The sequence below is a fragment of the Buteo buteo genome, chromosome 20 (assembly GCF_964188355.1).
Source record: "Buteo buteo chromosome 20, bButBut1.hap1.1, whole genome shotgun sequence".
NCBI lineage: Eukaryota > Metazoa > Chordata > Aves > Accipitriformes > Accipitridae > Buteo > Buteo buteo.
Window position 1 is genome coordinate 15,971,520 of NC_134190.1, and position 24,378 is coordinate 15,995,897.

The 24,378-nt window shown below is 38.7% G+C and overlaps 1 protein-coding gene across 1 annotated transcript; it reads left to right on the forward strand.

The window, feature by feature from the left end:
- The first annotated feature begins 521 nt into the window (after positions 1-521).
- KDSR (3-ketodihydrosphingosine reductase) lies at positions 522-23,959 on the forward strand. Its single transcript, XM_075052064.1, has 10 exons — positions 522-805; positions 9,461-9,550; positions 10,667-10,723; positions 14,555-14,620; positions 14,772-14,867; positions 15,977-16,168; positions 18,002-18,085; positions 18,993-19,076; positions 20,113-20,214; positions 20,573-23,959. The coding sequence occupies exons 1-10, from the start codon at positions 698-700 to the stop codon at positions 20,690-20,692; spliced, it is 999 nt and encodes a 332-aa protein (XP_074908165.1). The 5' UTR covers positions 522-697; the 3' UTR covers positions 20,693-23,959.
- The last annotated feature ends 419 nt before the right edge of the window (positions 23,960-24,378 follow it).

Here is a 24,378-nt window from a genome sequence, read left to right on the forward strand (position 1 = left end):
GGGCTGACACCGAGCGCGCACGCCCCTCTTCTCCGGTCACCCCGGGAGAAGCCCCCCCTCGGTGTCCGTCCCCCCCGGTCCCGAGTGCCCCTCACCTCACGGCGCCCTGGCCCCGCCCCTCCCTTTCGGCGGGAAGCCACCGCCCGCCCCACGTGACGAGGCAAAGGCGCGGCCCCGCCCGCCCCGGGCAAAGACCCCGCGGGGCGACAGGCGCGCAGCGCTGCCGCTCCGCCCGTAGGGGGCGCCCGCCCGACCCCCGCCTCCTCGAGAGGGGACGCTCTCTTCCCCGCCGCCCTTCGCCTCCAACCGCGACCCTGAAAACACCCTCGGGCTCCAATCTCCGAGCCCCGTCCCGCCCCTCGGCCAATCCGCGGGCGCCTTCCTTCCCCCCCCTTCCCCTCCCCTCTCCTCGCCGGCCAATCCGGGCGCGCCGGCCCGCGCCCGCCTCGGCAGCCAATCAGGTGGCGGAGTGGCGGCCGGGCCCTCCTCCTCCTCCTCGCTCGCCCCGTGGCAGCGCCTTCCCCCCCCCTCCCGCCCGGTGCCGCGGCGCAGGCGGGCGGCTGCTGCTGCTGCGGCGGGCTGCGGCCGGCGCCCCCTCCTTCCCCGCGGCGGGCAGCGGCTGCCGCCCGACGGGCTTCGGCGCCCCCCCCCCCCCCCCCCCGCTCGCCGCGACCCTTCCGCGAGCGCAGCCCGAGCCATGCTGCTCCTGGCGGTCGCCTTCATCGTGGCCTTCGTCCTCCTCCTCTACATGGTCTCGCCGCTCATCAGCCCCAAGCCCCTCAAGCTGCCCGGCGCTCACGTCGTGGTGAGTGAGTGAGGCGCCCCGGGAAGGCGCTGGGCGAGGCAGGGGTCCCCCCCCCCCCTCGCCGGCCCTTTCCGCCCGGCGCCGAGGGAGCGGGCCGCCGCTCGGCCTCGGCGCCTTCCCCCGCCCCGCCGCGGGGGTGGGGGCTTCCGCGCGAGCCGCCCTCGGCCGTTTTGTCCGTTGGGCCGGGGCGGGAGGGAGGCCGCTCCCTCAGAGGTGGGCGCGCAGGGCTGTGGGGACGGGTTGCCGCTGCCAGGCAGGCTGGCCCCGGGGGTGGGGGGTACGGCGGCCTTGGCGGGGGGCCCCCGCGGGGAAGGCCCCGCTCCGGGGAGGGGGGGAGTGGAGGAAGCCTCTCGATCATGGGAACGGGGGGGGTAACCCCCCGCAGGCTGGCGTTCGGCGGCAGCGGGAGCGGGGCCGGTGGCTGAGGCCCGCCCCGGGGAGGTTCAGCGTTTGGGGGGCCCGCCGGTTTGCAAGGAACCTCGGCGGCTCGCTGTAGCACCCCAAGCTACCAAAACATGGGAGCCACGAGTCCGAGTGATAAGGAAATGACCTGTACTGATGACTCTGACAACGGCTGTCTTTCTCGGTTGGCTTAAGGCGATCTTCTGAGTCACCAGAAATGCAAACCCTCTTCAGTCTTAATGTTGACTTTTTGAGACGTTCCTTTTGTACTCTCGAAGCTACCGGTTACCCTGAGTTCTGTTTGCTTTCAGCATCTGCCAAGGTGTTTAAGTGGTGTGTGCACTCATAAATAAAAGGGAAAATCTATGGTTTCCTTGGTCTAAAAAACAAGTCAGGTGTGAGGAAATGGGAAGACTAATACAAAGGAAGTGGTCAGATGACACTCATGAAATTTTTTGTATTTAAGTACGTAGGTATCGATGTCTATGAGCAATATCTTGACTGTCTGCAGTCAAGAAGGTAGAAGTTTTTAGAAAGGCGTCTTCCGAAGAACATACTGGTGAAACAGTTCACGAGTAGATGACGCTCATGAAACTTTTTGTATTTAAGTACATAGCTATCGATGTCTATGAGCAATATTTTGACTGTCTGCAGTCAATGTGGTAGAAGTAAGTTTTTAGAAATGTGTCTTCAGAAGAACATACTGGTGAAACAGTTCACGAGTAGTACACCATTAGAAGTTGTATGAGTGTGTAGCTTGGCAGGGGAGGAAGGGGAACAATACCCGGGTGCTTTGAGATGGATCACAAAGTCGTGAATTTGGATGCATGAGAGCAAATGAGTTAAGCAGTTGAAAGAATCGGGGTCCTAGAATTAGCTTTCTAAACTTAGCTTTAAATCCCTAAGGTATGCTCTATGCAGAGAAGCTGTAGTTTACAGTTTGGTTAAATTTGCTTGTAAGGGGCAAGTAACACTTGCAGATGCCCTTTGCTACAGTGGGAGTTTGGGATAATCCAGAAGTTAGACCTTTTAGGTGCAGGTGAATTTACAGCTACTCTGAGTTAATTTTTTAATTTTTTTTTTTTAGCTCTGTATGGTGCCTTTTTTGTTTTGGGGTTTTCATTATTATTTTTGGAGCTCCTCTTTGGAGGATGGAGCTGTCCCCAGAGTAATTTAGACCTGTCCAAGTTGCAACAGTGTTCCCTAGTTGCTTTATGCAATAGGTGTTACTTGGATGCTGTAACTGGCTTTACAGCATCATATACCGTGTGAGGTGTGTTTGAGCTTGCATTAAGGTTCCCTGGTTATGGTTCTTCCCACAGGAGTAATGCTTGTTAGGGAGGAACCCTTCAATAGGATTTTGGGAACCTTCAATACTGTGTAAAAGAAAAGGTGAAGCAGACTTAAGAGCCTTCTGCGACTTTTATGCAGAAATAGAATAGCAAATAACAGAAAGTTTAATGGATTTTATGCCAAATTTTTGCTGTTTTTTTTTTAATATGCATTATGATTATCCCAAGTTTTGTCTGTTCTTTATGTGATTAGACTCTTTAAAAGCTACTGTCCTGGTTTTTCTAATCAGAATGGTTCATTTAAAAAAGTTAACACTGAAAATGACGAGAATATTCTTGTTGGAGAAACCTCCCTGTAACCACTGACACTAGTTATATGAGCAGTTTAAGCTCAATTTGAAACAAGTGGAAGTCTCAAAAACAGTGTTCCTGAAAGTAGTATAAAATTAGGAGTTCAGCTAGAGAAGTAACTATATTAATATATTGATTGAGGAAAAGGCTGTAGATACATTTAACTTGATGATACAAATCAAAATCTGCAGGTAAACAGTTTTATTGGTGTCACCAGTGGCAGAACTACATGTTTTATTTTGACTTGAGTTAGGCTTTTAAAGTATTCATACAAACTAATGACATGTGGAGCAATTGTTTCAGAGTTCACTAATTCTTAGATTTGTAGATGCTGTTAACGCTGGATGCTTGTACATTTGGATTTCAAATTTTCTAGTGTAATGCATAAGGAAAAATATTGGATGATGGTACTGTAAATCAGGAATTTTGCTCAGGGAGGCTTTCCATGTTGTGTATGTAAAGTGAATTCTTAAATTGTGTGCTGGGAGTAAGTGTTCTCTGCTACTGAAATGACTGAGAGACTTCATGAAAATAAATATTAAGAACCATAACATTCTCTAAGGACTTCTCTGAAGTCTTCTCACAGAAGAATATCAAAATCTGTTTAAGTAATCTGCATATGTAAATTCTTTTTAGTTTATGACCCGATTCAGATAAGACTGTAGATTGATATTTGGTAATCTTTGTCAGGTGTTAGTTAAACCCAGTCTGGAAAGAATAAAGGAATAAAGACCTGCAAATTACGTATTTAGCTGGTTAAGCCCTCTAAAGAGGGCAAGTGTTTACCATTACACAGTAAATATGATTTTTCAAGGTGTACTTGAATAAATTGTTTTTCTGAAACAGAAACAGTCAGTCTTACCTGGAAACTCTTGTTCCTGGGGGCCTCTTGAAAGTATGGTGAAAATGTATCCGTTACATTTCTGAAGGAAGGTCATTGGGCAACTTCAGAGGCTCTTACATACCAGTTAATGAATTTTCAATTTAAGTCAGCATTCTTTTCACTCTTAATTCTTCATAAAAAGTACTTCACTCCTAATAGTTATGGTTAATAGATGTTTGAGTTATGGCTAAGTAACTGGCTTTGGCTGCCTTTTGGGATAGAAATTTGAAGCAGAAAACTTGTGAGTTTTTTCTCTCTGTCCTTTCCCAGAGTCATTGGCATGATGGAAGTGCTTGCTGTGTTAGGCGAGGCATGCTTTCTGGAGGAATCATGATCATAGGAGTCTCTTTTTCCTTTGAAAAGAATAGGACTGTTACTCAGAGTGAGAGTCTACAGAACTCCAAAATTACTAATGGTCTAATCTTGTGGGTTGCCCCCCTTCCCCCTTAACTGCTATGTATTTTGGTGACCCCAGTGAGCACCATTAAATAAAAAGGACTTCTCTGCTATCAAATTGGCTCAAGCATGAGGTTTGGCTTGTTTAAAACAAAATGCTTTTTAGATGTTTAATGCTACTTGCTTTGTTTCTAGCACGAGTAGGAAAGTGTTCTCAAATAAAGGGTATAAAAGTTATTTTTGTGCTGTAGAGCTGCTGCTTCTTGTGCTGAACTTCTCCATGCTTCAAAATCTGGAAAACTATTTTATACATCTTTTATTTTGCCATGGGCTTTAACTCTCTCCTTGGCTCTTAGGCTACATACTAGCACACATCACCTATTCTTTAACAATAAGCTATTATTTTGGTAGCTGGTTCTCATAGCAGACAGGAAAATAAAAACAGCATAAGGCAGTAGTCATCACTGCTTCATATGCATCATGCTCACTTGCATCACATTTAACTGTCCTTTGTCAGGGATGTTACACCTGGCCTACACATGTTCTCTCTGATCTTTCCTTCCTTTTCTCTACAAAGGTACTTTGCTTGATGGAGCAGAATGCAACAAAAACTTAAATTGTTAGGGCAAAAGCAGGCTTCTGTAAATTTCATGAGTGATGTTCAGAATCTGTGTTTGCTGAAATACCAATGCTAAGCTTCCCCCGCCTTGTTTCAGCCTTAATCTTTCTAAAACAAAGTTGAAATTTCTGCAAAAAAAACCCTGAGATCTTAGTGATATGAATGCAGTTTATCAAAGTTTGTGGACTAACAATGGCAGGAAATGTAAAGATGTTCTCTGCTTGGGACTATCTCCCATTCAGATTGAAAAGGGCCTTTTGCTTGGACATTGTTCAGGATGATCATGCCAAATCCACATCCATAAGGGTCATCTCTAGTCTAGAAGTAGTTTCACCACTTCTGTGCAAAGCCCAACTTGATAACTGCAGTCAACTTTAAAGATGGCCAATCTTGGTGTCTCAGCATTGTAGCTCTTGTGTTGGGAGTGATATGATCTGTGGTTTGGATGCATCTGAGTGGTTCAACAAGAGGTCATTTTGACTTGAGTCAGGCATGCTAACCACTTAGAGCAGATTATAGGGATGTTCTGTTTCAGTGGAACTAAATACCTTCTGTCAGAGCAATGTCTAAAAGCATGAAGGCAGCTTGGATCCAGTGCCAAGTGAAAGTTAATAAGCTCTGTTGGAGATACCATATCAATCAAGTCTTGATTTTGATCATTCCTGATGATAGTTCTGTTAATTTGGAGTTGCAGTGTCTCATCAATTGAAACGAATTTCCAGTATCTCAAATCTGAAAGTCAAAACCAGCAATTCTTTGTACCCTCACCCCAACAATTCCATTTATTAAGGGGGAAATAAACCCTATGATCCTTAGAAGCTGAACTCTGTTATTGTGATGGTCTGATAAATCAGTCAATGTCTCAAACATTTGTTAAAGAACTTTGCTGGAGATGATGGCCTCTGTAAAAACGCTGGAGTTGTGTGAACAGGACACTGTGGCCGGAGGACAGGGCCCCACAGAGGGTGGGACTATGCTTCTCCAAAGCTGCAATTCCTTTTCTTAAGTGACCATGAGAAGGAGCACAGTGTATGCACCTGGAGGAGGTGGCCTCATGGAGGATGGGACTGTGCTTCTATCTTAAGTGGTCATGCCAGCAGGGAGAGGCAGGTCCCCAATGAACCCCCAAGCTCACCAACCAATTCCAGAGAACCCCAGGAATGTGAATTGCGCATCTCAAGACCACCGACTAATATGCTATAAAAGAAGGGAGAACGAGTTCTCAGTGCGCGCCCTCTGGAACTGGGTCTCTCTGCTGGCTGGACCAATGCTGGACCCAGGACTGGTGAAACCCTTTTCTTCTCTCTTTCTTTTTCTTTCTTTCTCTCTCTTTTTCTCCTCACTTTTCCACAGTCCTTACGCCTCATCCTTTTGAACATAAACTGTTGACCAAGTCTGAGACTAGGAGTGGATCCAACCACCCCTGAGCTCCTTTTTGAGAAGGAGTCCAGAAAGCAAGGATGTCTGCTCTGAACCTTGTGACTCAATGGGAGGGCTCTCCTTCTGACACAGTTTCATGTTCCTTTTTCTGCTTCTTTTTACACCTCCCTTTTCAAAAAGCAGCTTAATGACATGATGCAAGGTTCATATTGATAAGTTCACTTGTATTTGGGCAAGGTTAGCTAGGTTGAATAAATGTTGATTGTTGTTTGAACTCCGCTGGTGTTGTTTCATCTTAATTCTGACAAAGGAAATCCACAAACCTGAGTCACTCCAACTTTGGGATGTGACAGTTATCAAGGATCATAGCTCCAGAAGTTGGAGCCAGACTCTTTTTGGAATAGCTGATTTGGTACCTGTTATTTTCAAACACAGAAACAGCTCAACAACACTGCTCAAGGCCTGGTAGTACTGCATCCTGAACATCTGAATTAATACTAGGAATTAATTGTCCCTCCCTGTCAAGAATTTAGTCTGTGTTTTGAGTTGCTGTGACCAGATTTTTATTTTTGCTAACTCCTCTGAGGCTGGGTTACAGTGAAATTTAAAAATGGGATCAGTGGCAATTCAAATGTCTCAACTAATGAAAGGCAGTAGCACTGTAGAACTATTGGTGACAAAGGTAAGTAACTGTAATAATGTCTTGTTTAATGGAGTAGATGTGTGCTCTTCCTTTAATTCTGAGCATCTATGTTAGTAACTTACCTACCTAACAGACTTCATAGATTTGCTTAGGCTAACTTCATTGTAGCACAAAGCCAAGTTTTCACTGGTGTTAGGGTGGGGTTTTGTGGTTTTTTTTTTCTGTTACGTTGGCATTCATGGTGAATGTTCCTGAAAGTTCTGAATACTAGTAACAACCTCCCACATACTGGTAACAGCCTCCCACCTAAATGATAAAGTTCCCAGCTAATGGATATTGCCTTTTGTCATTGACCTGTCTGACATGAGCCCTATGCAGTGTTCTTGGGTGTGACTGTGAATAAAAACTTCCTTTTTCCGTTTCTTGCATGACTTAGACCTTCTCTTTCTGAAATGAACATTAGTGTTGCCTGACAAGTCAGGGGCTTGGTGCCTGTACCATCACCTTCAAAGAATTTCTCAAGCACTGGTGTAGTTGACCTGTTAATGATACTCAGCAGTTCGTGCAGGTAGTAATTGGCTGTCTCTTGGTGCTATGCCAAAAATTGGAATTGGAGTATTCTTCCATGCACATTGATTAGTTCATGTGCTGGTGTACCTGCTGCCATTGAAAAGCTGTAGAAGCAGCTCACAAGTACTGTGGAACTGAGGTCTACCTTAATCTATCAAACTGAGCCTTTTAATCTTTTCAGAGTTGTATTGAAATGTTGCAAGCTATTCTGCAAATACACTAACATTCTTAACTTCTTTCCATTGTGAAGCATTAAATTAATTCTGGGCTTCTGCTGAAGTCCCGAATCGTTAACTAACACTCACACTCTTACGAACTTCATTTACTTTGAAAGCAGTCATCCTTGCTTCAGAATGTTACAGACCAGGTTTCACATTTCTGGAACAGGACATGCGTCTTGGAGTCGTCCTCAAAGATTAGCGTACTGTGAAGCTAATCTTAGAGAGAGAGAGTTAGAAGCTAGTTTGAAGCACCTATCTCTAATAATAGAGGAAGCCTAAAGAGCTGAAATCAGTCTTTGTGAATATCACACCCATTCTTGGCACATTTGTGACTGTACACAAACCAGTCAGAAACCGTGGGCCACGTTGTAAATCTTTGTTTGCTGGGATTATTTGACTTACGCTAAGCTATTTTTGAAGGTTAGTGGTAAAATACTCATATGAAAGAAGAATTTAGTGACTCGTGGGAATGTACTTCTGACTCTTCTGACTTTACTGCCTCCAAAACAATTTTAAGGATAATGCATCTCTAAAACCAAAACTGAGTTACTGGCAGATGAGGAGACAACACAAGGTTTTTGATAGGATGTGTAGTTAGAGATTGGGGATCTTTGCTCTTCCACTAATTAGCTGAATGCCTCCGTTTTCTCATACTTAAGATGGAGGTGATACCTTACTTTCTATGATGCCTTTTGAAAGGTTTTGATAAAGAACAAAAAATTACAATTTCTAGAGCAATCTGAGTCACTTCTTTTTCCAAGTACTAGGAAATCTGTACTTCAGAACTCATTTCCTCAACAGAATTTTTTTACAATAACTGCTTCTAGGCATTTTGTTCCAATATTTGCTCAAGTATAGCCTCTTAATATGCTGTTAAAAGAAAATTTAAATAATTTGGGTATATAAGGAAGATACAAGTGTTTGTTTAAGGACCAAAGTCAAATGCAGACTGAGACTGGGCTTAAATGAACAAGTCATCTAAAGGCAGTGTCAGACAGGCAAACATTTTTATTTTAGTCAAAAAGAGAGGTCAGGATTGTTGTCTGCATCTTGTTCCACATGGAGTTCATAAGTAGGTTTATTGAGGGTAGTGAGAGAGGTGTTAAAGTGACTTTAACCTGTATATTGATATCATTTGGCAGTGTATCCTCCTGCAACATATGGTGTAGGACTGTAGTCATCACTCTGTGTTTGTCTATAGACAAACTATTAATTTCCTGTTTGTGTGTAAGACTATTCAGTGTTACAGTTTAGAGGAAGAAGAAAAGGTAATGGAAGTTTAGGTGCGGGCATCCCCACAAAACTGGAATTGGGAACAGTTAAAAGTCCAGACTTGGGGACTGAGAAATTCTCTACAGAGGGCCAACTGTTGAATTAATGATTATTTTTTTTTAATAAGAAAAGGTATTTTCTGTTTATTTTTACATGATGATATTTTCAGCAGGCAATCTACAATTGTTAATTTTACAAATAATTACTGCTGTGATCAGGTATGGAAGGGTGCTATATAATTGTATTATTATGGCTAACATTAATAGTGATTTCAAACTTGTAACTACTGCTTTTAGAAATAACATACAGAACTTAGTCAAAAGCATGTGAGAGAGCTCATGTGGGAGTGGGTCTAAGTGTGCCTGACGTAAGAAATGAGCAAAAAAAATACCACTGAGGTAAAATTGGTTTTGGGATAGAAACAAATGCTCATCGATCTATTCAGATCTTATTTTTCATTCATACTCAGTAAGTAAACTAACTTTAGTGTTTATTATGTATTCATACCTAATTGGCTGATATTTTAATCTCAGTATATTTTTAGAATTTTCATTTGACGTGACTCATCATATGGGAGAAGGGATGAGAACAGTGAACTAACACTCCCATTTTCAAATAACTTTCAGGTAACTGGAGGCTCCAGTGGAATTGGAAAATGTATTGCTATTGAATGTTATAAACAAGGTGCTTTCATAACACTGATTGCAAGGGATGAGGTAAGTGTATGTGTGTTTTTACTGGCTAAACTCTATTCACAAAATCTATATAGGTGGGGAATAATTTTGGAATTGATAATTATTCGTACTTTCTTCAGTGTATATTTTAAGGGGATCCTAAGTATTTCAAATTAATGCATGTGAATAGCAGAGGTGGCTGCCTTTTTAAGGAGTGTAGCCCAATGTGGAATTTGTGATGAGCTTGCCTTAAAACTGCCAGTGCTATCACTTCTGTTGATGGCATTCATTATTTCACTGTCTAGATCTGGTAGAGGACAAAAGCAGGAAACACGCTATATTCTTTAAAACTGTAGAATTTCCTTACAGTAAGTGACAACTGGGGGATTAAAGACAATTCTTGACATTCACAGAATATTTTGGTGTCTAATTAGCATTACATGATACTTTTTACTAGTGAAAAACTGTTCATCAAGATAGCTTTGGAGGAAAAAGAGTTTCATTGTTTTTTTTAACTAAGAGGTATTCTGAATTTCATTGGAATGGCTCTGTTTTCATAATGGGTTGTTATTTGTAGAGAAAAAACCTAATTATTCAGGAAATAAAAGCACTTAACCTATTTGGGGGGCCTCAGTCTCAGCTGTCTTTGATAATTTACTTACACTTGAGAACTGACTTTGCATAATCTTGAATGCAGCCAAAATTAACACAAGTTTTCTTCAAAGGAGTATGACAATTTGAATTTACCAAATTTTAGTTTTATTTTTATAATTCCATGACAGTGATTGTTCTTCAGAATAGTTTATGTAGTGTTACATAAATACAAAGTAAAACCAAAATCCAGGAGAAAAATTAATACCTACAGCCTTAGGTGCTCTGTGTAGTTGTAGGATACAAAAGCATTAAATCTATTATAGAAGTCGTTACTGGCTTCTGAAGATGAAGTGAAAAACAGATAAGCAAGTTCTGTAGCTTGATGGATTTCATGTTTTCAGCATATATTCATAAATCTGTAAAATAGCAATAGTAAAGTGTTGTAACTAGTTGAGGATAACTTTGGGGGGGTTTAGGGAATGTTTTTTAAGCCTTATTGAAATACTGAAGACTAATGCTGCTCTCAGAACTGCAATGCTTTAGCTGTTCTTGTATCCATTTCAGAACAAGCTGTTGCAGACAAAGAAGGAAATAGAAAAATATTGTGTTAATGACAAGCAGGTAAGATCACTGCCAACAGTGGCTGTTGTGTGTTTTGTTTAAGATAGTCACTACAACGTAGTTCAGTAGTCCTGTCTTTAAAACAAAGCTGTTTGACAAAAATGAGTGAGGAGTCAGTATTTGAATGCAAAAATACCAGTCTGCTTACATGAGATGTTCTGCACTCTGCTATGTTTGATGTTTTCTAGCTGGTGCATTAGCCTGCTTTTCTTAGAGGAAAAGATTGATGTCTTCAGCTGTAGGTGTAGTATGCTTTTTTTGATAGCTGCAATTTACTGTCACTCAATAAGCGTTTGTATTCTTGAAAAAACAAATTTTTTTCAAATATCTTGCTTTTTGCAGTTCATAGATACAGCGAATGTCTTGGCAAAGAAATTTAGATACTTGTTTCCAGGTTTAGTTCACTACATCATACTTGTATTCCTTATCCTGGCAAAGTACTGTAACACATACACAAATTAAATTTGTGAAGTTCTGAGACTTCTAAACACTGAAGCTGCTTTGGTGAATAGATAGTGCGCTCGTGCATAAAGGCACCATTTTAGAGCTTGCAGAGCTACTAGCTTAAAATAAGTAAGCTTGCTATATTCAAAATATGCAACTTCAACATGAAATGCTAAAATTATATTTTTTGCAGCACTAATAATCAAGGGGAGAGGGGAAACAAGATTGAGACTGTTAAAATCTTTGACTTCTCCTTTCTTGTGTTCAAGAACTTTTTTGTTACTTTCATGATTACAAATAAAAACAATTTATTTGTCTATGAAAAGGGATTTGAATTGATATATTGGATATTCTGTTGAAAAGAAGCAACAGAAAAAGCCGAATATGTAGAGGCAATAATGTTAGCACTAGCTGATACAAAATTTTCTTAATACCTCTCTGAGATTGTCTTCCACTTCCTTATATTTTTGTCAAATGGCTCAATCTGATTTTTTTTTCCCTGCACATGCTGCCTTACTCAGATCAACTTTATTTGAAAAACTAAGCCATTTGAGGTGAGGAGAAACTATATTTTGCCCATTTAAAAAAAAAAATTGTGATAACTATTTTCTTGTAGCTGCTCTAGTAGTTTCCCATACTTAGCATTAAAGTTAATCTCTTGTCAAACACTGTGTCAGGATGTTCTTTTTAAAATCTGTCCAAGCTTGATAGATGCAGACTTTTTAAAAGACTGTTACTTGGTGCGTGTTCGTAAGAGTTTCAGTTAAAATCTCTGAAAGTGCCCTCAGGGTTCAGCAAGCTCCAGTGTGGACTGAGCAGGACTGCTTTTGCAGAAGCAGCTTTAGACTTGCAGCCAGGTTAAGCATAGGCAGTGGGAGTCATAGGTAGGCTGGCTCTTTGGTAGCTGTTATTGGGTTGTAGACAAGGTCACAGGGAAGCCTGCCTGATCTAAATGCAAAGAACAGAACTGGAAAAAAGCAGGAGTCTGGGGCAGAGCTTGCACTGGAACAGCAGATCAGAGGCTGGGAAGTGAGGATAGCTGAACTGAGAGGAACGGTACAAAAGGATTGCTGAAAGAGTGTAGAGAAGGGTGTTGTCTGATATGGATCATGTACACAGAGAGAGCTAAGAGGTGAAGATCCTCAGAAAAGATTACTTTTTACGTGAGCATATACTGTAACTGTTCAGCTCTTGGATACATACATGAAACCAGGTTGCGTACGTACATTTTAGTGTTCGATGTTTACATGCAATTTATTTGAAGTGCTGACAGTGCAGCCTTTATGGGTGTAGGTGTGCAATGGAACAAAATCCTTGCCCTTAGAGGTTTCTTTGCAATATTTTTTTTTTTTTAAATCCCTTTCCTAATATAGACTATTCCCAGTTACTGCACTGGAAACTGAATTGATCTTTTATTGTAAAAGCTTTATTAATGATCCAACACCACACAATATTTAGAACAAGATGTGAGGAAGAGGGCTGGCGATACTAGACTATTTCTGGCAGCATATTCTGTGTCCTAGGCGTGGATCTATGGTGCATGCTTTGGAGTGAAGGTAATTGGTATATTGTAGCAGGAGAAAGAACGTATGATAATAGAAGCAGAGGTGAATTGTATAATGTGATAGTAGTCAATAAAAGCTGTGGTAGTTCCTGAGTGTTGTTCACAGCATGTATAACTAATCTATGCAATCTGATATATTAAACAACTGCTCAAATTTTGATACAGAACTGTGATTTTTTTTTAACATCCTCACTGACCTTGCACAGACATCTTGATAATAAATCAATGTCCTTTCTGTTCAACTGCTATTTTTTTGTTAAACTTATGTAAAAGATAAATATTTCCCAAATACAATAAATGCCCTAAGGGCATGCAGACCCACCGATAACTTGCACCACAAGTTTACTCTGATGTCCAACTACACACAGTGCTGGGAGGCAGGAATAGCCAACCTGCTGTACAGGAATGGCAGGCAGATTCTGTTTATGCAGCTAAGAAGTGTTGCAGTCTGACCAGAGGCAGAACTGACAAATGACTAGCTGCCAAAGCAGTTAGTTACACTGTGGTAAGCCCTTTTTTTTTTGTGTGTGTGTGTCCACGTGCTCTATGACAAGTGGTCATGATGATACTTTTTACAAACTGGTGATGACTTTGTATTATTTCACCTCAAACTGAGTTTAAATGAATTGACCAAAGTAACAGAAAGGATAGAAGTTGGAACAAGAATACAGGAGTCCCTCCTTTTATTGAGATAAGAGATTGCTTTTGCTTTCAAGATGATGAATTGCCCTGAAGCTCTGCTGATTGCTCAGCAGAGAGGGTAGCTTATTTGTCAATACCTGGCCAAGCTGGAGTTTGTAGCAATCTTATAGCTTGTAAGTGGTAACCCAAAGACAGTGCTTCCTTTGGCCAGAAGTTGATTTGAAGGTGCTTCAAAATGTAGATTCTGAGATCACCTTGCTGAAAGTAATCAGTAACTTCCAAGAAAAACAGGGCCTAACTTTCAGTTGCAAGAAAACTTAGGTATCACTGTCACCTGCTTTTGTCATCCTGTCCTGCCCCCCACCCCTGGCCAATGCTCTGTTTTCTGGACAAGGAGTAAACATATACACATTATTTCACTTTTTAGGTATTTTTGACACTGTGCAACTAGTCAGTTTCTCAAAGAATTTTTATTTTAGTTTTGTCCTTGATGTGTCTCAATTAAACAGTATCCAACTAAGTTTACTACTATTCTTAAAAAAAAAAAACAACCAAAAAAACCAAAACAAAACATGAAAAAAGTGGGTAGCGTGCATTGCCAGTACTAAAGTTAGCAGGTTTTTAACACTTGCTTTATAAATTTTGGAAAAGTTTCTTTGCTGTGCTGATGCTGCAGTTTCTGAGCAACACTCTGCAACCATGCCTTTCTATGATGTGGGAAAAAAAAAATGTTTTTTCTTGAAGATGAGCCTAAGCCACACAAATGGTTTGACTTGTGTTTAGCGATGATGAAAGTTAAATGTAGGACTGTGGAATTTTGACTGCCTTAGAATAGTTTTTACTACATTTTATGTAAATACCTTGAATCATAGTGTGTCTAGGTACAGTAAATTAGAAATGATACTTTGCACACGAGTAACTGCTTTGAAGATCCTGAAGTGCTTATTTGTTCTTAATGTAATCTTTATTATACTAGAATGGGTGTGTGAGGGGAAGGAGCTCGGAGGGGGCAGGGATTGCTTTCTCCAGTGTGAGGGAAGTGCAAACTGTACTGTCAGAAAGACTACTTCTTTTTCTGGAAAAGATATGCCATTGGGTTTTGTTTCATTTTGAAAGGCTTGGGGTCAACAGTTACTGGAGTTACAGTGTTGTAAAAATGTTCTTTCACTTCCCTTTTCTAGGTTGTACTATGTATTTCTGTTGATGTATCTAAAGACTACGAACAGGTGGAGAATGTTCTGAAACAGGTGAGGAAGTAACCAATTCCCCTATGTATCTTAAGAAGCTTATTGGTGTGTGATGTATTTCTAATGGAAATAGTTTCATATAATGTTACTGTGCTATAGGAAGGGGTTTTTTCCTGCTAAAGAACAGCTTAACCTCTATCCCTTCTTCCAGGCTCAGGAGAAGCTGGGGCCAGTTGACATGCTTGTAAACTGTGCAGGAACATCAGTTACAGGAAAATTTGAGGATATTGAAGTAAATTCCTTTGAAGTGAGTGAGCATACTTTTTTATTTTATTATATGATGATTTCTTACTCAACTGTTCTAACACTGCATTTGTATATCTTTTCAGACTTTGTATTAATAGTGATACACTTCATTTTTGGTAGCTGTCAGAATTAGAATGTATCTTTAGATTTGTGATGATTGCCTCTGATTTCTCAGCTAACTATCAATCCATTGATGGGTCAGAACAGTGAATTCTCCCTCTGGGAAAGAGTCCTCAAGGTGGCAAAAAAGCCTGGCATGTATTTTTATAGTTTAATGCACTGTAAAAGGCACTGAATTTCACATGGTCTCATTTTTATTCTGGTGAAGACATTTTTTTTTAATACATTTTTAACCTGCTTAAGAAAAGTTTGGCTGTTATCAGTGTTCAACTCTGAGGTGCCCAAATTGTTTGCAGCTTGAGAAGCTGTTGCTCTGATGAAAAGACCAAAAAAAAACCACCACCAAACCCCTGTATTTTGGTTACTTTATGCCCACAGTCCTCAGGCCCCCAGTCATCTACAGATAACATTGAATCGTCTGAAAATAATAGGCATAATTTCATAATAAATTTGAATCATCCCTTCTATTGCTTCTGTGGGCTATCAGTTATGTTTTAGGTTGTCTAGAGAATGAAATTAAAGACTTCCCCTTATCCTGCCAAAGATTAAAATCTCTGAAATGCATAAATACATAAAATTTTTCCTGTTTCCTGTTTTAGAAAGCTCTTTAAACTTTCATTTCAGTATGTTTTCATACATCATGTGTAAATGGATTGCTTCCTGGACACTATTTAGGTTAGATTTTTCCCTCAAATATTCTTTTTTCCTTGAAGGCCATATGATTCACAGTATTATCAGTATCCTGGATGCTATTAAGACTTGCAGATAGACTGGATTTCTTTTGGCTTGAAGTGAGATTTTTAGCTATAAAACAGTTTATGAAGCTGTAGAATAGAGAACAATTGTTTCTTTTGCCAGCTGATAGAACTACAAATCTAGTGAACTTCATTGTTAAAGCAGACTGAAATAGGGATTTTTGCTAAATAATGCCAAACAGCTGAAGGATTCCAAATCTGTGGCTCAAATACCATATTAATATCGTTTGTGCAGAGATTAATGGCAGTCAATTATCTGGGTAGTGTTTACCCGAGTCGAGCAGTAATCGCTACCATGAAGGAACGAAGAATGGGAAGGATTGTGTTTGTATCATCTCAGGCTGGGCAATTAGGCCTATTTGGTTATACAGCTTATTCTCCAACAAAGTTTGCTCTTCGAGGGTTGGCTGAAGCCCTGCAAATGGAGGTATGTGTGCAATAATTTAAGTATTTTTGATTGTAAACAAATATACTTTTTTTTTAACTAGCAGCACAGCACATTTTCATTTAAATAGTTCTCTTTTTGTCTTGTGCAGCACTGCTGATATCTGTGTGCTATGTTGGCCCTTTTTTTTGGCAGTAGTACAATCCTATTGCTCTGCATGGGGTTGTAGAAACTAAGCTGATTTCAGTCGCATAAGAGGGAATAGATTGAATCTGTTCCTAGAACTGAAGATGACCACATGTGCAGACATTTTAAAAATAATTTATTTTAACTAAAAGGACTTGGATTTTAAGTCTTTTGAGTCAAAGTCTTTTTCAAGGCTCTAAGTGGAGAATGATATTGAAGATCCCATGGATGCATGAGGGGCAGGCCACTGATTCCCAACTTGTTTGTGAGGCCATGGTAAGTGGTATGTGAACCATATGAAACAGTAAAACTTGCAAGCTAGAATTTGATAATTGTCCACAAAAAAAAAATTGTGTTGACAGTGGTTCACCCTTCTAAATTTTGGTACATATGAGCTTTTTAAAGTGCAATGATCTAAGTTTATGCTTAAGTCGAGACTAAAAACCAAAAAAACACTGTTTTCATTATTCAATAGAATGAGGTTGGTAACTACATTGTAGTAAGACAGGTAAAATTGATTTGAAGATTACTTCCCTTATTCTTCTGTTAAGAATGTATATTTTAGTTGTTAACTGTTTATATATTAAGTGTCTGTGTTTGGTTCTAGACCCTTGCATAGTCCCTGTTGTTACCATGTTCTGTTCCATTTAGTTGTATGCCTTGATCAGGATAAGAATGTGAGGTAAAATTGCCTCTAATCACTTCTGGCCTGCCAAATAGAACAGCGTGACTGCAGGGTCTTTCTTCAGACTGGTGATAGATATTTTTGTGAAGACTGAATTATTCAAAACTAAAAATAGGGCGTTCATGGACCTGTGATGTGGTATTTCAGTAAGTGTTTTCAATATAGAATGTTTCATAAAATAAATAAAAATGCTTCGCGCTTTAGAACACTTTGCTTTGTCTTAGCTCTCTGAATATTTTCATTAAAAGCTTCTTTATTTGTATTTGGACTACAGATTTGCATTGTAGTTTCTGAATAGTAATGCAGTAAGTGATGTAATTCTGTGATACATACATACAAATACATAACTAAACGCAATCCTTGACATGAGACCTTCCATTTTATCTCACACTTTCTACTTATTTTTTTGTCTCCTTAGACTTTGAGCCCTTGCAAGTTTATACCATGGGTTGAAAAGCCTTGTGACTAGAGTATACCTCTTAAAGGTTTCAAATTTAAATGTTATGGTTTTGTTGCGGTTTTTTTCTTGTATTTGTCCAGCAGTAAAAATATGTTGACATAAATAGCAACAAAAGAGCATGCTAATAAGCCTCAGTGAAGGCCTTTTTGGCCTTGTGTTTATGAATGTTGGGTACCAGTGTTTGGCAATGGTTTAGTCTTTTTTTGAAATTTGAAATTGGTAAAATTATAGAGCTAAACTACTTTCATATTCCTCCTAAATGTCTTAAAAACACTTAGATTCATTAAATAATTTACATCAAATGCAAGGGTTTTAGATACTTTTATTAAACAACACAACCATCTTTTAAATCTTTGCTGTTTTGCTTTCTCATTTGACAAAGCTCTTGAGTCTTGCAAGTGCTGAATATGAGGGTGGCTTTACCCTAGAAGCAGTTTAAAATCATGCTTGCTGTATTTCTTCAGTACAAGAGAAATTAATGAAGTTATGAGTGACATGTAAAGGCTGTCAGTATTAAGATAACACTTACTTTTGTAAAATACAGGTAAAACCTTATAATGTCTACGTAACGGTGGCCTATCCTCCAGATACTGACACACCTGGCTTTGCAGAAGAAAGTAAAACAAAGGTAAATTGTCCTTCAGTAATACTGTAATGTTTTGAAAGCTTCACTTTGTAGCAAGCAGTGCAGTTCAGATTTCATTCACTTTCATAGTACTTTTGAAATCAGTGCATGTTAAAATTTTAAGAAGTACTTTTAAACTCTTCAATTTTATCAACTTAACTACTCAGAGTTAAAGAGCTTGTAGGATAATAGCTTGTAGCTTATTGTTCTGGCTTTAAATGGAAGAACTACCTACCTTTTAATATCTGAAACACTGCAGAGTCTTTTTGTACACAGTTGAAATATTGTTGTGGAATGGTAAACTGTAAAACCACTATTTATTTTGATATCAAAGCTTAATGAGCCAAAATTAATATTCTTACTTTGCATCTTTAATATGCAGTTTTTCTGATAGATGTGACAGATCAAATAATCCTCAGTTCCTTCAGTGAAGTCTGCGAACTAACCATGCTATATGAATATATGTAATGACACAATTCAATAGTCGCTGTTGTCTAGTATTAAAGTAGGAAGGAAACTCTCTTGTGTTGTGTTTGTAGTGCAAATGACAGTATCACTTTTGAGAAGGGTATGTCAGCAGTAGGCCTTTTTCATTTGGCTTACCTTAAAAGTGAAAGTTCTAACCTTCAAAAAATTTAGTCGCCTCTCATCATTTGACATGTCCCTACACATGAAGTATAATTCCAAAAACTACATTCAGGCCCCGCGTTCAGACTGAAGTATCAGGTAACCAGAGAAAAGTATGTCTTATTTTTTATTTGCATACTGTGAACTAGAAACCTGATATCTAAGGAGATCAGCCTTTTCAAGATGCCCCATCATGTATAATGGGAAGTTGAGGTTGAATTCCATTTTGTCTTTCACCCTGTGTGGTGTTAGTCATACTTATATTGGTGTTTTTCTACTAAAGCCCTTAGAGACGAAGCTAATTTCTGAAACCTCATCTGTTTGCCAAGCAGAACAAGTCGCCAGAGTTATAGTCAAAGATGCTGTAGTAAGTAAATTATCTTTTTAAAGTATGCTTTTTGTTAGAGGGACTTAAGATCACATGTAATACTTGTTTAAGAGTGTAAAACAACAGCTAAGCTAAATGCAAAATCAATTTACATGAAACAGTACTCTTTGCTGGTTAGTTTGAACAGGAAGAATTTTCTTTATTATTCTTTTGCCACTGCGCCCACAAATGATTTTATACAATCTCTTGGAACTAAAAAGTATCTGAAGTTGTACATTAGATAGAACAAAATGATGCATCAGTATGATGCAGTGTCTCAAAGAGAGATTATGACTGACTTTAAAGCACTAAACTTTATTGACTTTTTATGTATCAAATACCATTTGTCTAACCTCAAAAGCTTGTTGGACTACCTTATTTTTCTTGAAGATGAGTTCATATAAAAATAATTTTACAATAAGTGAAGGCAGTCTAGCCTTTTTGGCTTTTAATGTTGTATGTGATTTATGAGTGATTAAAATACATAAAATGCTGCTCGTAGTGGTTAAAAGTGTATTGCCTTTCTGAGGATTTTTTTTAATGTTTTGTGCTATAGAATGCTTGCATGCTTCATAAAGCACCTCAGAATGGAAACAAACATGAAATTTCATGTTCATAAAGCACAGCAATTGAATCCTAGAATCTGTAATTACTTTGCAGTTCCAAATCCTCTTGATCTTCAATATGATTTACATCTACAGCAGGTGTTCAGTTGTGAAGTTTTTACAATATTTTCACAAATACAGCACATAAAATTGTCTGGTTTTGGAGTGGTGAGTTTTAAAAGCAAGTACTACCTCGCTGTCCATTTTTAAGTGAATGCCTTTTGGAATGTTGCTGTATAGCACAAAATATTTTTTACTATTTTGATTCTTAATTGTGTTAATATTTTTTTTACATAAAAATATTTGCTGTTAGTGATATCAGTCAGCTATGTTCATCAAGAATAGCTGTTGAAAAAATACACATCGTGATTTGCCACAACAGGATAAATGACTACTTTGCTTTTCTTAATCTCTGTCTTCCTTCCATCCAGCAAGGGAACTTTAACAGCTCAGTTGGATCAGATGGTTACATGCTATCAATATTGACAAGTGGAATGTCACCAGTCACTTCTATTACTGAAGGTCTTCAGCAGGTAAGATTTGGGAAGGCCCGTAGTCACAATTCCTTATAGTTTAAAAGACTTTAAAATGTAGAACGTTATGCAAACATTGATTGATTATTTTTTCATCAAATGGCTCTTAATACTGTGGAGACTTGGGTTTAGGAAACTGAAGTAGTATTTTCAAGCTGGAGCAGCAAGTTGGCAGGAAAACTAAGATTACTACCTGATACTCAGTCCTGAACTGTTACATAGTTATGATGGTTTTCATGACTTTGTTTTCTTAAGGTTATATAACAAACCTGCCTGGAACTTTTTAATCTCACGAGTAAATAATATGCTGCAATCTGGGATCTTAAATGAATTGAAAGATGTTTCTCTCTGTTTCCAGGTTGTTTGCATGGGCATTTTTCGCATCGTTGGCCTATTTTACCTAGGAAGTTTTGACAGCATAGTTCGTCGCTGCATGATGCAAAGGGAAAAATCTGAAAGTGCAGATAAAACTGAGTAATCTTTACTTTGAATTGAAAAGAAGAATGTCAAACAGTCCTGGACAGCTTGCTGCTTAAGTGGGACTCAGTTTTTCTCCTGAAGGATCTAGACTGGAAGTACTTGCTGTGTGACCGATGAGTCCCCTTAAAAGCTATGAAAGAAAACAAAAGTACAACTCCAGAAAATGCCAAACTATGCAAAAGTCAGAATGAGGATTAGATTTTTTTTTTGATGATTTGAGTTGGAGAGAATTTGGGGAACTTGTAAGTGACCTGCAGAGTAGAATTTGAGAATGGACTATGTGTGGTAATTCTGGACAAATGCTTAAGTTTTCTCACTTTGGTGCTTATGGACAAAATAAGTACCATGACAGACTGGGCTGAAGTAGATTGAAGTTCCCCGAACAAGTTGGTACCTTTTGCTAACGTTTTGGGACTGTTTTTAATTTAGAATGTTAACTTTTCCTTTGGCCAATCTACAGATCTTCTGTCAATGACAGCTTTCCTTATTCTGTCCAACATGCAACTGTGGAAACCTTAAGATGGCAGATACATTTGTACAATCCAAGCTTTCTCAGTTTGGGAGTAATTAAAAAGTATGGTTTAATATATGCATACTTTCTAAAGGGAGATGAAGAACCCATTCCCACAGAGAAATGCTAGGAGATTGGGTCTGTAGCTCTTCTGGCCTTAGAAGAATGTTGTGAACAAAAAAATCAAACCAGTATCAAGTGTGTTGATTTATGACTTTCAGCATTTTAAGCCATTGAAATAATGTACAATTTTTACAGATACTTACTTTTCCTATCTGCCAGTTTTTGCTCTGGAAAGGAAAGTAGCTTAATGCTACTGTTATGCACATTATTTTTCAAAGCTGCAAATGATGAGCCAAACCAGTAGTTGATAGAATCAATTGTAATGAAAATGCCAGGCTCTTCCAGTAGCAGGAATGTAGCTTTTTGGGGCAGAGGGGTCGGGAGGGGGACTGGTGTGTGTCAGAATGGCATTCCACACTTAATTGTATCACTATATGGAAAAACTTTCACATGACAAGAAATTATTTAAAGTACTCTCCTTCTGTGCCCCACTTCTAATTTGTTTCATTTACATTATATGAAACAAGGCTGCTCAATAACTGCTTCAGAATACACAGAACCCAGTGATTGTTTCTAATAAATCTTAACACTGAAAAAGCTTGATGCATAACAATGATGTTTTAAGGGTGCACTATATATACTGTTTATTTAATGGACCACTATAGCAAGTGCCTTGTGAGCTTTTTTTTCAAAAGCTGCATATTTTGTATATGTTAGCAGTGATATGTTTTCAATGTCATATTTTCCATTTTCAGTCAGGACTCTGAATCTAAAATTATTTGTAAAACTGGGCACTTTCACTTCCTTGAAAGTAGTATTTAACAACAAAATAGGAGAAATTGATTGCTTTTGTTAAGATAGTCTTTACATCTATTTAAGAAGAGGTATTCAGTTAAACCGAGATGAAAAATAATAGGTGGTTAACTAGAAAACCTTTAAAATGTAATTTATTGAGGCTATTTATTTTCCCTCTCTGAATTCAGTTGGTCACTTTTCAAGTTTTCTTCACATAGACTAAACTTTAATACCTGGTTTACAAACATATTTTGGGGGGAGGGTCACATTGACACTCTCGTTTTAAGTGGTTAGACTTTCATTAGATTGCAAATTTTGAGGCACTGTTGAATTCTTCACAAAGCCTATGTTTTAGGTCCCACCTCCTGATTTTTGTTTAGAAATGTGAAGTTGTGCATGCCTATAATATAATACAAATTTTGAGAATAGAGTGTATTCCTGCATTTTTAAACAGCTGGGCTTCAGTGCAAAGAAATCTAGTGTGCATATGTGTTTCCTGTGCTGCTTAATGTGAATGACATAATGGAGCATTTATCGTATATCCATTGTCAACATTGCTATATTTTTTAAAGCAACATAACAATGCTATTTGGACCCTATTATCTATGTTAATTATTATTTTGATGCAAATCAAATACTCCTTTGATCACCTGCAAAAGATACTAAAAGGGGTGAATTGGTTGTGCTGTAGTTTGAAATAAATGCTTATGTAAATGGCTTGACATCAACACAAGCTTGAAGGTCAGGACTTAAAACCAGTAAGACTTTGGATACTTGAATTTTTGGATCTTCAGCTTGGAATGTTAAGGGGTTTGCATTTAAGGAACATAATGCAGAAGGTCAGAGCACACACAAGACACTATGGCAGCTGGGCCTCTTTACAATATTTCAGGTTGGACATCTTAGATCACTAATCACTCTTTCCTGACTGAAGAGTCCTCCAAATAATGACTGATACAATTCAGCGCAAGTGTCTGTGAAGGAGGAATAAGAATACAGGGTGAAAGTTATGGCACTGATCTATAGAGATGTCAGTTCACACCTAATTTTGCCTAGTGTAAGTGGTTGTATTGACAGTAAAACTGTCGGTTGAACCCCTCAACAATTGTGGAAATGGGAACAAGGCAAGGTTTTTGAAGGAACAAGTAAAGAATAATCTTCTTAAATGTCCTAGTTTCTGCTGTTGCAAGTTAATGCAGTTAATTTTAACTGATAAACTTCTCAACTGTTTTATTGTCAAAACATAGTAAATTGTCAGTTACAGCAACCTTAGGTGTAAATTTTGTTTTCTTATGCACATTCTCTATCTACCAATGTACTCATTTTAAGGTCCAATATTAAGTGAAGGAGATGCCTTGTAATCTTGTGGAAAAATATTTAGCAGCCAAAAATCTATTTTGCCAGTTTAAATGTTACAAAATCTCTGCATTGAAAAGTTTTAGCAGTGTCTTAGATCTGTGAAGAACTTCAAATAGGCTTTATTACTTTTTGTCAAAATGTCAATAATTTAATCACTTGTGCCATATCAGTCGGTGTCTTGTCTCTTGTTTTCTTGGTCAGTCTTTAAGGTTCAATTTAGGCTTTGATAGTCTTTTCCATTCCATGTAGTTTCTAATGACTGTCTGCTTTAAATACAGATTTATTGTAACTTCACATATAGTTTACTTCACCAAGGTGTTCATGTGCAATTTAAATAGATTTAATATTTTACTAAGGAAAAAGATAAAGGTAAATAAACTTTATTTGCTGTGAAAAACTCTAGGCACTTTTAAATGGTAAAAATATATAGCATTATTTGTAAAAAGAAACTTTGTGCTTATTGTTTCATCATTTTTGTGCCAGAACTGTAAACTAGTTTTCATATTTTATATTTCTCAAAATAAATGGAGAATCAACAAAGCCTGTAACTTGTAAGTTCTTTGAGGAGATGAAGAGCAATGGATAAATGCATTTGCAGGGCTTGGTGGGGTTTTGTTTGTTTTAAATCTGGGATTAGTTCAGCAGGATCCTCTTAATTTTGTACAATAGCAGAGGGGGCAATATATCCCTCCATTTTAGCAGATTAGGGCAGAGGCGTACAGCAGATGAAGGATGTAAAGAATTTGACTGAATATTGTCAGCAGACCCAGTGTCATCAAACATAATGAAAGTGGGATTAAATTGACAAAATCTGCCTTTATTGCAGGAGGTGCTGCCAGTATAGAACTAGTGCTTGTGCTGTCTGGAAGTGCTTGTGAATCCTGATGAGCCAAGTGATTCTTATTCTTCCTAGTGGAAAACAATGGAAGTAATAGTTATGGTAGCTGTCTTTCTGT

What these genes read in the sequence shown, in the direction of transcription:
- KDSR (XM_075052064.1), top strand. Translation starts at nt 698, where the DNA reads ATGCTGCTCCTGGCGGTCGCCTTCATCGTGGCCTTCGTCCTCCTCCTC. An exon ending in ATTGTGTTAATGACAAGCAG is followed by an intron (nt 10,724 to 14,554) that starts GTAAGATCACTG and finishes TCCCTTTTCTAG; the next exon opens with GTTGTACTATGTATTTCTGT. An exon ending in CAGAAGAAAGTAAAACAAAG is followed by an intron (nt 18,086 to 18,992) that starts GTAAATTGTCCT and finishes TTTCTACTAAAG; the next exon opens with CCCTTAGAGACGAAGCTAAT.